Source organism: Bactrocera latifrons, unplaced genomic scaffold (assembly GCF_001853355.1).
Source record: "Bactrocera latifrons isolate USDA-ARS-PBARC rearing strain unplaced genomic scaffold, ASM185335v1 scaffold_44, whole genome shotgun sequence".
NCBI lineage: Eukaryota > Metazoa > Arthropoda > Insecta > Diptera > Tephritidae > Bactrocera > Bactrocera latifrons.
The window spans coordinates 1,374,267-1,388,098 of record NW_017537090.1 but is presented as its reverse complement, the minus strand read 5'-3'; the positions used below and the strand labels follow the sequence as shown (position 1 = coordinate 1,388,098).

The 13,832-nt window shown below is 36.1% G+C and overlaps 1 protein-coding gene across 1 annotated transcript in view; it reads left to right on the top strand.

Moving 5' to 3' along the window:
• The window catches only part of LOC108972912 (regulating synaptic membrane exocytosis protein 1), a 164,699-nt gene that overhangs the window by 56,431 nt on the left and 94,436 nt on the right, over nt 1–13,832 (top strand). Inside the window, exons 4-8 of the mRNA XM_018939805.1 lie at nt 5,343–5,597; nt 6,068–6,221; nt 6,258–6,342; nt 6,411–6,659; nt 6,814–7,055. Of these exons, the coding sequence (XP_018795350.1) occupies nt 5,343–5,597; nt 6,068–6,221; nt 6,258–6,342; nt 6,411–6,659; nt 6,814–7,055 (985 nt within the window). The remainder of the gene's footprint in view (nt 1–5,342; nt 5,598–6,067; nt 6,222–6,257; nt 6,343–6,410; nt 6,660–6,813; nt 7,056–13,832) is intronic.

Sequence of the window (13,832 nt, the reverse complement as noted above, 5' to 3'; positions counted from 1 at the left end):
TAAGCATACCTGGTTACTTGTGCTGAAAAGTGTGTCACTTACGACAACGTCAAGCGAAAACATTCATGGTCGAATTGCGCTCAGCCGGCCGGCACGAAGGGTGGCTTGAAAAAAACGTGATGGATTTTTGGCATCTTTGATGGGATTGGCAAAGAATCATCTACTAAGAGCTCCTTAATTGGGATCTTTATCCGCGACAATCGGACCGTATAGAGTAAGAAATGGATAGAAATGGAATATACATAATTACCTTTCAAGCCACGCAGATCAATAGTGACTTGTCAGCAGCGCCATTCGCTTTTTAAGCTTATTTTTATACATAGTTTGGCTCTGGTATAAGATTATACTAACTATTACAAAAATAGTGGATATTTTACTGAATCTTTTATATACAAACATTAATATAACATTCGAAAAATTCAATAAAAAAAACTTGTAAACCCTCAATTTCGGCTGGATATCTAAAATAGATCCAAAGAAGAATGCTTGATGCAGAACGATTTACTTACCATTTCTTATCTGAGCAAAGTAATATACCCTCAAGGTTGCTTCATTGCTTCCGAGCGTTACTTCAGAGGTAAAAAAACGCGTCAGTCCTTGAAGAGAACTGGTGCGTTGGCTTTACTCACGCCTAATAGCATTTGTGTATGCATTTCGGTAAAGAAAAACTCCACTTAGTTTTCCACCACACTATTTATGTATCAATGCAGCCTTATCGTAACACCCTTTATATGCTTACTGCAGGCATGTGCAATACAAAATGTTAACATTGTATAGTTACACAACTGTTGCGCATGTAACGGTATGCGTGCGTGCCACAAGTGCACTGGCTGTCGTTTGCTGTGTCAGGTTACGTATACGCCATGACACATGCACAGCAAATATTTAGTATCCGCTATTCTGTGTGCCATTCGTCTTGCTCAGCGCTATTACACGTTTTATGTTCTATTTTTATTTGTCCTTTTTGTTATTGTTGTTGTTGTTGTTGTTGTTGTTGTTTTCATGCTTTTTGCACATTTCATATCATCCTGCAGTTGCTTGTTAAAGGCGCGTAAATAGGAAATGCACTCATGCAAGCAAATTATAAGCCATTGTTATCCTTTCCGCCATCGCCCTTCAACCGACCCTCACCCGCCCTGTCGGCAGGATGCCAGTTCATTTTACATGCGCAATTCATTTATTATTATTCCACTTTTTTCCTTTCTCCTTCCGTGCATTTAATGGCATTTGAATACCTATGAATGTTTTAGCCATCGCCTGTTTTATTCAGTGCTTTGCTCGCACTGATTTATTACCTTCGTATACCGGCAAGAGTGTACTTAAGGGAGTTACGTTTAAAATAAATTATTTGCGAATTAGATATGCAGCGGTGCATAAAAGGTATGTGATGCGAGTTTGGGTTTCTGATTCATATTGGTTGGGAGAGTTAGTTATAGTTAAATTTTAAATATAAAAATAAAAATGAAAATAAAAACTGTGTTTGAGGTTATGTGAACCAGATGTTGACGAAAACGTTGTACATCTTTATCACCTACAATTTTTCAATATAACTTTTATTCCATTGGACCCATAGTTCTGCCCCATCAATCACCTCGGTTCCTCTCAAAATCAGAGATTAGACGGCTCAAAAATTACATTTATACAATTGTAAGTATCACTAGAAACTAGTGGAGTTGTCGATACGTAAGTGAGCAGGGTGGCAAGCGAGTTGAAATCCTATTCGAACGGTTCAATAAATATCGAACAATGAAGAAGCAGTGGTACTCAACGTTGTTAGTTCTTTATTTTCCAAGATAGTCAATAAAATTTGTTCTATGGGCATCCTTAAATACACATGCCTTAATTATGCCAGCCTTTGGAACAGGTTCATCGTATGCAACCCACTCGAATGAATGTCGGGTTTATTACATCTAAAGCACACCTGAGACACTTTTCCAAATCACCAGCTGTCGTTGTGTTCGGTCAAAAGTGAGTTCGTGCACCACCCATTTAGCACAGAGCTTTTTTATACCCAAAATGTTATATGCATGTTTAGTTGATATCTTCAGAGTGTCTACTAACTCGAACAACTTCACTTTACGGTCATCAACTTCACTTACGGTTGTAGACTTGTTTGATATTTTGCTCGGTAACAACTGCTTTTAGGAGTCCACTGCGTCTGCCGTTTTCGCTTCTTATCCAACCACGTCTAAAATTAGCTACCAATCGTTAATGATTGATTTACCTGGGTTATCAAGCCAAGTTTTCGCCTCAACTGTACTTTTTCCTTTCAAAAAGCAATATTCCATCAGCATGCGAAGTTTCCTTTAAATCCATTTTTTACCATAAAAAAAGTTGCTTCAGTCAAAATGATATAATTCATCAACTAATGATTCGACAGCTGTCAAATTTATCAAATTATATAGATTTAATTCCATTAGTGCTATCGGTGTTTCAGGCGGTGGTCTTTCAATTGGCTTTGAATATTTTCCTGTTAATAAAATGTAATCATTCCAAAACTAGACAAAATCAAGTCAATACTGCTACCATTTTCCATATACCTATTAAGAGAATTTAAAATTTCCAGTTGCCCTTATGAAATATGTATCTGTTAATGTGGAAAATATTTTAGCAAAGCTTTCAAACTTATAAGATTGCATGTACTAGAATTAAATGCTGAAAACTGTTAAATTGATCTACCAATGACCAATAATCTTCTCGACGAAAAATATGACAAAAAGCATCAATATTAAATAAGTATTCTTCGGTCGATATTACTGTTGATGTAATATTATTAAGAATTATTTCCAATTTATTAATTTAAGAGTAATTTGAAAAAGAAAATTACGGTGGTAGAAAAAGTGGCCGAGATCTCACCCTCTTATATGTTAAATGTACATATTCCTTAACCACTAAAATTATAATAGCCAGATTATAATCTTCCTCTTTCCCCATATAACGGTTTTTAAAAAAGGCTAAATGTGCGATAAATAAATATCAAAATGCACCAGGGACATTCGATTTGAAATCCATGATGACACAAGAGAACTTTATAACTGACGAGGTCAAAATTGAACGATGGACGTGACTTTCAATCAAATTCGGTATTTATTATTTTAACACATATCACAGTATGAAAATGGACGAAATTGGACTGCAACCACGCCAATTCATTTCCATTTCCATTTCCATTTGATTCTTTCACTTTTTAGTATATTTTTATATATAAAAATCACGTGTCACGTTGTTTGTCCGCGATGGACTCCTAAACTACTGACCCGATTTTAGTAAAATTTAGCACACTGCATCCAGTTCGAGCCAGCTTAGAAGATAGGATAATAAAAACACTTCATAAGAAAAGAATACTCTACTGAGCGAACATACCATTAACCATGCACATTTTTAATGTTTATTTAGTATAATGTGTTAAGCGAACAACTCTATAACTGGGCAGAAATGCTGGTAAGCAAAAATTGAGAAAGCAGCCTTAATAATTTTTAAATTCGTTATTTTTCCCAATGAAATTTATTTGCGTGAACATAATCAAAATTAAACTTCAAGTACAAACCCTTGGATCTTATGACAACAAAAACGTTTTCGCCTTTATTCGTAAATAAAATGTTCACTGTACTGATTTATTATATGAATAATAGCATAAAATATATAACACAGCAAAGCGTGGGCGGATTCTCTAGTATTATAAAAATAAACAGGCGTGAGCTCGCCTTCCAATTGGCTTAATCTTCATATCTCCTAAGCATATAAAGCTGCAACAACCGAATTTAACTGGAGCCAATAATATAGGAATATAGCTTGAAAATTTATGAAATTCTCAGTATAAAAATCAAGAAGCATTTAATAAAAGGATATAAAACTTTGCATGAATTGTGCCGGCGCAGTATACCTGTTTAAGCGCAAACATTTTTCAAATGGAACCATAACTGTTCAAGTCCTAAGTACCGAATGTGCCAACTCGAGTACCTATAGTTGACTTTTGACAGAAAATATTGACCAATGTGTGAGATAAATGACTGAAATTCAGAGAAAATTATTTTCTGATAATATTTTGTCAATGAGTTAGCTCCCATATACCTAATACACAAATTTTCAAACTTTCACGTGACCAATATTTGAATAATCTCAATAAAAAAAGGCATATTTTAGTCATAACAGTATATCTTTGTATCTAAAATAGATACAATTGGGCAAAAACTTGACCTAGCCCCCATATAACTCATGTCAGAGTTGTCTAACATCTGGCTCCACATATTTGGTTATTACATGCAAGGAACCTTGATAAAACTGTGTGATCATTTTTATTAGCCTGTGGGTTTTTAATTCTAGGTAATATTGCCAAAAAATAGAAAAAATCGGATCATTACTACTTCCTATATACCTACTACCTACCATACATAAGATCTTCAAACTTTCTATAGTCTAATGTCAAAAGTGTATGGAATTTTCCACGAACTACTACAATTCCCATCTAATATTACGGCAACAATATAACAAACCGTATGACAAATACGGTGGTCGGTGTATAAGTTGTATATAGTTAACATACATATGTATATATAAAATTGTTGGTATCCAATCATCTTGTTTGTTTTTATGTGTATTATTATTATTTTATTTTTTTTTTTTTGTGTTTTTTTTTTGTTGTGTTTTTTTCAGTGCCTGATTTTTATCTCAGTGCCATTCAGTTTCACTAAAAAAAAATACAAAAAAACTGGTGAAGCTAATAATAGCATTATAAAATCAGCCAAATGCACTGGCTTCCAGATTTCCTTGAAAAGTTACAGTCTGATTTTGACAATTTTCGGGTAGAATATTAAATATCTGAAAGGCACTACTTTCGCAGAGTTTGGAAGTAGATGTGTGGTTTGTCCGATTCCGACCATTTTCACAGCGTATGATAGAAATGGCTAGGAAACCACGCATGCCAAATTGGGTTGAAATCGTTGAGGTAGTTTCTTAGATATAGAATTTCACCTAAAGGTGGACGGTGCCACGCCCGTTTCCTTTTTTAAACCTCTTCTTCATCATCTCGGTTGTGAATCTGTATATTTTGAGTTCCACGCGATCTCCGACGGGCGCAATACACAAAAGGCAGTGCTACCGGCTTTCGCCGCAGGTGCCGCTTAAAACAATTCTCTGCCAGAAAATATGACAATCGGAATTCAAAAATTTACAAAGATAGTTTCAAAGAGATGGTTTAATTTTACGCATAGTTTCTGTTTTACTCGCAGTAGATCTACCTAAGACCACCTAGCATGGCACATCTAAAAACAACTTTTATGGAAGAAATTATTATGTAACCATTTACTTGTGCTTTTGTATTAATGCTCTGCAAACACTTTCAGAACATGTGGCGCTGCAGTGTGTGCCGACGAAAGATGGCGTCGCGTGTGTGCATCCCACAAGACTCAACCGACTCCATGTTGGACGTGCCCGTGCTGGAAGCGCTGCAACGCCGCCACTCCGACGCCAAGCTCGGCTCAACACAGACATTGGCACCGGCAAATGGCACCGCATTGGCACCGCCACGCAGCCCCGAATGCCGACGGCATTCCGACGTATCACCCGCCTCACTCAAAGAACTCGAAAAGGTAAGCGATGTTCCAACAACATCAACAACTGTGTGTGTGTCTGCTGCTGCTGTAGTGCTTGCGTCTTCTTACATTTAGTTGTTGCAATAAGAAACGCTTAGTTTGTCTTCTTAGTTGGCTTTGCTTTGTTTGAGTTGAAAATTGTCTTGTGTTGTGTTGTGTTCGTTTATGTTCGTTCGTCAACTAAGTTTGTGTTTGCGTTTGGGTGAGTGTGCAAAAGGAGTGGGCGTGTAGAAGCGTGCGAAACCTAAGTACTCACTTTCCGTACCTTCCGTACCTTTTTCGTACTTTTCGTACCGACCTAATGTGTAATGTACATAATCACGCGATGCCATGCGCCAAAATAACTGTAAACGCTACACACCACCACCACCACTCTCGTGTAATCCACACCCACCCACACCCAACCCACAACCTGTACATGCAAAATGCAGTTGAAGGGCAATAAAACACCGGGCGGTGATTTGGACTTTCGCAAGGGTGGACGCAGCATGGCGCCGAGCCGTTCATCGAGCCCGCCACGGCAATCGGACCTGGATCAGCAGCTACCGTTCGGAGCGCCACTGTCGCGCATGGCATCACGGCGGGGATCGCGTGTGGCGCGCCAACACAGCTATGATGATGACATGAACAGTGCGAGTATGGCAGCGGCGGCAGCGGTCGGTGCAGCTGGGGGTCTGGGCGCGGCAGCGGCTGGTGCACTGGGCATGACGGGCGGCGATCCCGGACTCGGCATACCAGCAATGCCAAGAAGGTTAGTTTAGGCAGGCTATTACTTACAAGCGACGACTTTGACTCAACTGCCATTTTTCCGTTCTCTAGGAAATCCGCTTATGACGTTTTTGCGCCCAATCTGCTACAGAGTGCGGCTCCTGCGACAACGCAACTTCAACGATCACCCGGCGATGGTATGTCGCCACAAATTGCTCTACCCGGTTCGCGGCGACCTTCCTTCCGTGTGCCACATCCTTCTGAGGATCTGCAAAACGACGAATCGCCAAGTCCCGATAAAGGCAGCCCTGTGCTTACCGTAGATGAAGACAGACGCATACGCCGACGTGGATCACAACTGTAAGTACAAGTCGAGTACCTTTAAGAATATTACTGCTAATTAAAATTGGACTTTCATATCACTAAAAGCTTGAACTATCTTTCATCCACATTTAATTTCGTATTTTCTTAAAATCCGTCTGAAATACATTTTAATGGCAAACTCCGTTCTTAGTCCCGATTTAGCGGCGCTGCAGCAACGCGGTGCATTACCAACCAATCTGCCCGCCACAATACCACCTCCAATCGCTTCTTTCACCGGACCCAATTTGGAGGATCTCGAGGCACCACGACGTCAAACTTCGATGGATGGTGAAGCCATTAAAATTGTTATACACGACGTCGATTCGGGACCTATTTGCTCATCGAAGCGTAGAATTGTATTACGCAGAGATCCCACGGACAAGGCACATCGCAGTGAGTACTAAACTTTATTATGAAATTAAGTGAGATATTGCATGGTAAAAATGAAATAACAAAAATTCAACCGATAGCTAATTTTAAGACTGGAAAGGAATAATGCATATCCAAATTATAGTTCTAAACTCATACCTTACGTAATTCTGAATTAAAGTAAAATAATTTAGTTGGCAAAAGCTGTCTAACGACTTAGATTAAGTTAAGCTAGTAGACCGAACCGATTACAATGTCCTAGAACTTGGATCGGTAGTGATACCTCAAACATCTGTACATATAACGATCATAAAGCAAATACACTTCGAAAAATTTCCCAAAGCGTCTAATATCAATTTTGGCAAGCTCTCTAGATGTGCCGTAAGTATGTCTGCCGAGCTAGTATTTCAACCTCAGTCTTACAAAAGCAAAATGTAAATGAGACGAGCTTATCATCTTTACAGCTTCCATTGCTTCCGTTAAGGCCAGGCATCCTAACAAATCTAATATTGAAGCAACTTGATGCTGTCGGTAGTGAGGATTAATAATTCTAGACTCACTAAGTGCACACAGTCAGCGAACTCAGACTTGGTATTGCCGCTCTGTTATCAAAACTCAGGTTAACATCCCTGACTCAACATAATTTCTATAAATTAAGTAGAATTGATCCTTATTAATTTCAATTAATTTGTTTTCAGTTCTATTCTTAATTTTAAAAAATACAGTTTTATTTCGACGAAAGCCTTTAATATAACAAACTATTACAATCTAGTTGAGTGTAATTTGGTTTAATTTAACTTAATTTAGTTGTGCCTAAAGTAATTCGCTTCAACTCAATTCTATCGATTTAATTGCTTTTTCATTATAGTCTATTTTAATTTATTAAGTTTATTAAATTTTACATAACTTGTCATTGCTAACCCACTTAAAGAGAGATTTAATTAACTCAATTGTAGTAAAATTAAATCACTCATCTTTAATTGACTAATTTGTGGCCGCATTTGAAAGAATCTCACTTGAGATGAGTTGAATTAAATTGTTTATCTGTGCAAAGTTTATCTTAAGATCAGTTAAGTAATACGATTTCAGGTATCTTATAGATTAAGTCAATTAGCTAGCCAAATTTATAGATCAAAATCTTGGTCTAACTTATTTGTTAGTTTAGTTATATTTAGTAAAATTTTCGCTTACATCAACTCAAAATTATATAAAAATAAATTCAGTTCAATTCAGTTTAGGGCAGCTAATAGCCTGCGCGAGTTAGTTTTCTTTAAAAACAAAAATGCTAATTTAGATGAACTTAGAATAAAAAAACAAGTATTATTTTACTATATTAATACTTAATCAATTGAATTCAAGTTGAAAGTGGAATGCAAGCCTGTAGGTGGTTGTCCAAGCTGTAAATTTGGTTGTGTGCAATGATCAAACAATCAGCTGATGAAACTAATTATTAGAAGAAATGTAAAATGAAGAACACAAGCAATTAGCTGTAGCTGTTCGTTAATCGAATAGCTGTTCAAAAAGCAAAACAGGTTTCACAATTATAATTTTAATGTACTAAAGGGTGGTCCATTACGAGGTTCCCTATTTTTATTAAGAAAAAACTCAGAAACTTCATATTTAATAAGAAATATTTATTATCATGCCGAAGAACATTCTTTAGCATTTAGTTTTGAATATTATCTCTTTCAAGTGTTAACCGATTATCTATCCATTGAGTCCAATTTTCGATGACTCTTCGAGCATTTTGACTGTTAACTGACAAATGACAAGCATAATCCATTGCTTCAAGGCCTGGATCCAAGCGATATTGTCTGCATACACTTTTGACTTTCACATCCCCACTGAAAAAGTCTAACTGTATGATATCACAAGATCTTGGGAGTTAATTGTCCTGTCTGAAACGTGAAATTATCTGCTCACCGAGGTGTTCTCTTCATAAGTCCATTGATTGATGTGATGTGTAGGAAGCAGTGCCTTCTTCTTGAAGCCAAATGTCACCGAGTTAACGAGCTTTAATTTCAGTCGTCAAATAATCCGTTATACTAGCGCGATAGCGGTCGCCATTGACTATATGTTACCTTCGCACCGACATCATTTTTGAAGAAATATATGCAGATGATTAAACCAGCCCACAAACCACATCAAACCGTGTTTTCTCAATAAAATGACAGCTCTTGAATCTCTTCATCAATGCTCTTCGTTTCAAATGCAGCAAATGCCCTTATTTATGTACCCATTGAGCTATAAATGGGACTCTGAACAAAAAGAGCGAAACTACTTCGCTTGGAAAGATCAAGCAGTTTCAGTTCTTGCACAATTACTTCTTGATTTGTATGCTTTCAATTTAAGATATCGACGTAAAGTTCTCCAAATCGTTCCATATGTCAATCTGAGTTGCTGGGAACGGTGCCGAATCGACTCTCTACGGTCTTCGTATACGCTCTCAGCTTCGGCTGCTATATTTTCTTTACTGCGTGCTGGACGAGATCTTTTCGGTCGAATATTATCCAAGGTTGCTGATGGTGTTGGAAGGAGTACGCTCACTAAGCAGATTATGTGGACCATGAATTGAGCATTCTTTACAGAAGGTGAATTTTCGTAATTAAGTTGAATGATTTGTAAATCGTTGTTTTCATTATGAAACACCCAATAACATTGAAGAAAAGTTACATGACAGCTTGACAAAACTCACGTGTGTTTGGTCAAAAAAGGCTATTGAAAGAGAACCTCTGCTTATATAGAAAAAAAATTATGCTTCCATTAGGTTTCTCCATATGTATCCAAACAAGCATATTCATTCCATCGCTTTTCAAAAACATGAAGTGCAAATAGTGACTGCTGAGTTTTCAATAAATTGAAATTTTTGCGATTGCATTGCTATAACAGGATTCTGACAAAACCACCAAAAAAAAACGTTAGCAAAGTGAAATGTTAGAAATTCAAACGAACTGCTCATTGTGCGCTGTGGCTTTCGGGTCGCTGACAACCCAGCCAGAGGCCACCAGCGCAACATTTCCCATTCACATGCATATTTGTATATTTGAAATTGCTGAGTGCAAGTCATTGGCAGTTTCATCACCGAATGCTTGCCGATTGCTATTCACGGACAAGCCAAGCCTTGGCTCTGTTGTTCCTCGCCGTACAAATCGAATCCTGGCAGCTTGCAAGTGTTTAGCGGAGTGCAATGAAATGCATTCGACTGGAATGTTGTGGAATGGAATGTGACAGTTTCAATGTAAAAACTGTTATTTCATAGAAATTGTATAATCTTGATTAATTTAATGTGCATGGAAATGAACTTATCAAGTGGAAACTTAATGGACCTTTGTGTTGTGATACGCTTTGCATTGGTTGCTTCGTTGTGGCGTAGAGTACAAGAAATACACTTATGGAGTATTACATTAGCTAAGTGGAATAAAGGAAAATACACAACAAAAGAAGAAAATAATAGTTTGTGCAGATTTAAATAATATTTGCTTGAAATGTGATTTTTTAGAGCAATACGAGTATAATGAAAAATAACTACGAGTTAAGCAGGAACAAGGACAAGATGGACAATAATCAGCTTTCTATTTAACGAAATATATACTCCGGTGTTCGGCATGACTGCAAAATGGCGAAATACCGAATTATTATGTCTACAAATACATATATACGACGGAATTTCTTAAAGGTGGTTATTTGTTTTTTATTCCAATGTTCCAATAGTTCGAACATGCGTTGGAAAGCTGCTCATAAATTTTTATACACCGAACGGGGTTTCTGAAGAAATTATTGTGAATCATGAAAATTGATCTATCAAAATCATGTTCTTGTATGGAAACTCCTTATTTGTGATGGGTATCATAGCTTCGATGTAAACGAAGCCTAAAATGGATTGAAGCGGCACAATACTTCACTAAGTTCCCAAACACTCAACACAACGAATTTCAAACTTCCAGGTTACTTTATACCTTTATGCTTATAAGTTGCTTATAAGTAAGTGTATGTTTATGACTAAAATGGTTAAAATTAGGCAAAAGTTTGACCTAGTCCCATATAACAACCCATATGATTGGAGATGAGGATGTGAGGTAGCTTAAAGAATCTCAAGGTACATTTTCTTAGCATGTGATTTGTTAATAGTATGCGGGTTTGGCAAAAAAAATATAATCAGGGGTGTTGTTGAATCTGATAGTTGTCGACCGATCACAAAAAGCAGTAGGTGTCATGAATTCAGATATTATTGGTTTGATATTCGAAACAGAGTTTGTATCGATTTTGGGTGTCACAGAAACCAATTTTATCGGTTTTGCTGTCAGAAACAAACCAAGAAGATAGTCGCACACAGATTTGAAATGTAAGTTAAAAAATTAAGTTATTTTATTGTTACGAATTAATTTATCTTTATTTCTATAGGAGAGAACATAAGAATAAAACAAGAAATGTCTTAATTATTGAGTTTCTGAAAAAAAATGCGGATTCTTAAGGGGGGGTGCCTGCTTTAGAGGCTTAAAAAATCGATTATTTTGAAGATTTTTTGGGAGGGAAATAAGTAATTGATTAAATCGAAATTTCTACGGTTAATAGTTATATATTTTAACATCATCCGCAAATTGCTTTGATACGAAATTCTTTACATTTTGCCTTTGGGAAGCAATTGTCAGATGCTTCTCGCATGTGCATATGCCAGACGGCGGGCAGGATGCAGGTCGAGATTTCTACCCGAAACAAAAAATTCAAAGAGATTAATATTATTTAATAACTTATGTTCAAATCAAACTGAAAATTTCAAAAAAAAAAGTAAAGTTATAAAACTTTTTAAAATTAAAAAAGAAAAAATGATTTTGGACTAAAAAAATTTTACTCTAAATATAGGTTCACAATTAACATTTCTTAGTATTTTTCAGTTTAAATAGAAGATAATTTAATGTCAAAGATAATAAACTTAGCCTCAATATCATACAAGGTTTAGTTTTTTTTTACCCTGGCCGCCAATTAAGAAAAATCGTAAAACTGAAAAACCGAAAAATCGCGCGTCAAAGTTTTCGCTTTCTGTCCAAGCGTTCATATATGTACATATGTATGTATGTATCTGCTAGACGCTCGGTCACTATTTCCCTTCTAGCTTCGAAAATATTTCGAGTTCCCATCTATAACTTTGGGGTAATATTCTTAGATAATTTTTAAAAAAATTTAAGCAAAGAAGAATTCAATTTGTTAAAACTTCTAGAGCAGGCTTCAAAAAGAAGATTCACAAAACGTAATAAACGTAATTTAACATCCAAAAGCGTCTTTATTCATTCGATAAATGTTATCTCTTCAAATCTTCCTTTAATGCGGAACTTATTAAACACTTTAATATAATATTTCAATTGTATTCATTTGCAAGTTTTGTCACATTAGTAAACAGCTGATTCGAATATTGGTTTTGCGTATGTTCGAAAACATGAAAATCCAATCAGATTCTGTGACACCATTTAAAATCAGAATTGGTTTGCAATTCTGTCTTGGATTCCACAACACCCCTGATTATCGTTAACAAACCAACCAGTGAATGGACGAACAGTGGAGCTTTGAAACATATTGGGTTAATCAAGTATGTTAGCAAAAATAACCTAAATTGTCCAAAAAATATATTGCTGTACGAGTCCAGTTCTGCCGAGAATTGGAAAAGGGTTATATGGTGTGGCGAAACGAAAATCAATCGTTACCTTTCTCATCATTTAGTTTAAAATCTTATCATTTAGTTATCGATTGAGTTGTTACAAACAACCACTTGACTTTAAAAGTCATTAATCTAATGTAAAGATCGCTTCACAAACAAATGATATTGTATTTGTAATTGTCAGCACGAAATTCTGGCAGCAATTAAAAGTATAAAAAAAGTGTCAAAAATTAAAGTAAAATTGGAATTAATTAGAAAACATAGACTTTAGTCTTTTGGTATAGTATAGACCACGTTTCGTTCTTTGCAATACCAGTTAGGTATTGCCCTAGCTGAACGGCCGCGGAGAGTAGTCATCCTTTAAGATGTCTGCGCTTGCGAATTTTAAATACGCTGCAACCTCAATATCGATACTTCCTCCAGTGTATAACACCGTGGGGACCCCATAAGCTTACGGCGTAGCCTTGGCAATACGAGACAAGTGCACAAAAGATACTCCATTGTTCCATTGGCGCCTTACTCCTTACATTTTCTACAGTATTCGCGATTTGTTAGCACCATTCTGCAGGCATGTGTCGCCACCAAACAGTGACCAAGCAGTATTTCGATAATTTTTCTAAAGTCTCTTCTATTTTTGTGCCTAAAATTGCTCACTTTCGACATTGCTCACATTTCAGGATGATTTGAATATAGTTTTAGCTGACATGAAGTACAGGAGACTTCATTTCAAGAACTATAATTTAAATTCACTAAATTCTTAACTATACATTTCTCATTTCATAGAAATATATGTCATAATTGTGAAAGTCTTAACAACTTAAAGGGGTGTTCTAGTCTAGAAATTTGAAAAAATCGAAAATTTCTTTTTTTTCATAAGTCGATAGTTTTGATATTCAAAAATATCTCCCTAAAAGGATTTTTCTAAACTCAAATTATATTCAAATCTATAGCTATTTTAATGGCGTGGCAACTAGACCGATTGAGCGAACTATACATCTCTTACGCTGCCCGAAACTTAACGTAAAACTTTAAATACGTTTTTCCCATAACTCCTTTATTTTTTTATTATTTTTTTTTTTTTTGATGCGATAGCGACAATATCTCCAGCTGTAATCAGTCGATTTATTTGAAATTTAGCATGAATATTCTTT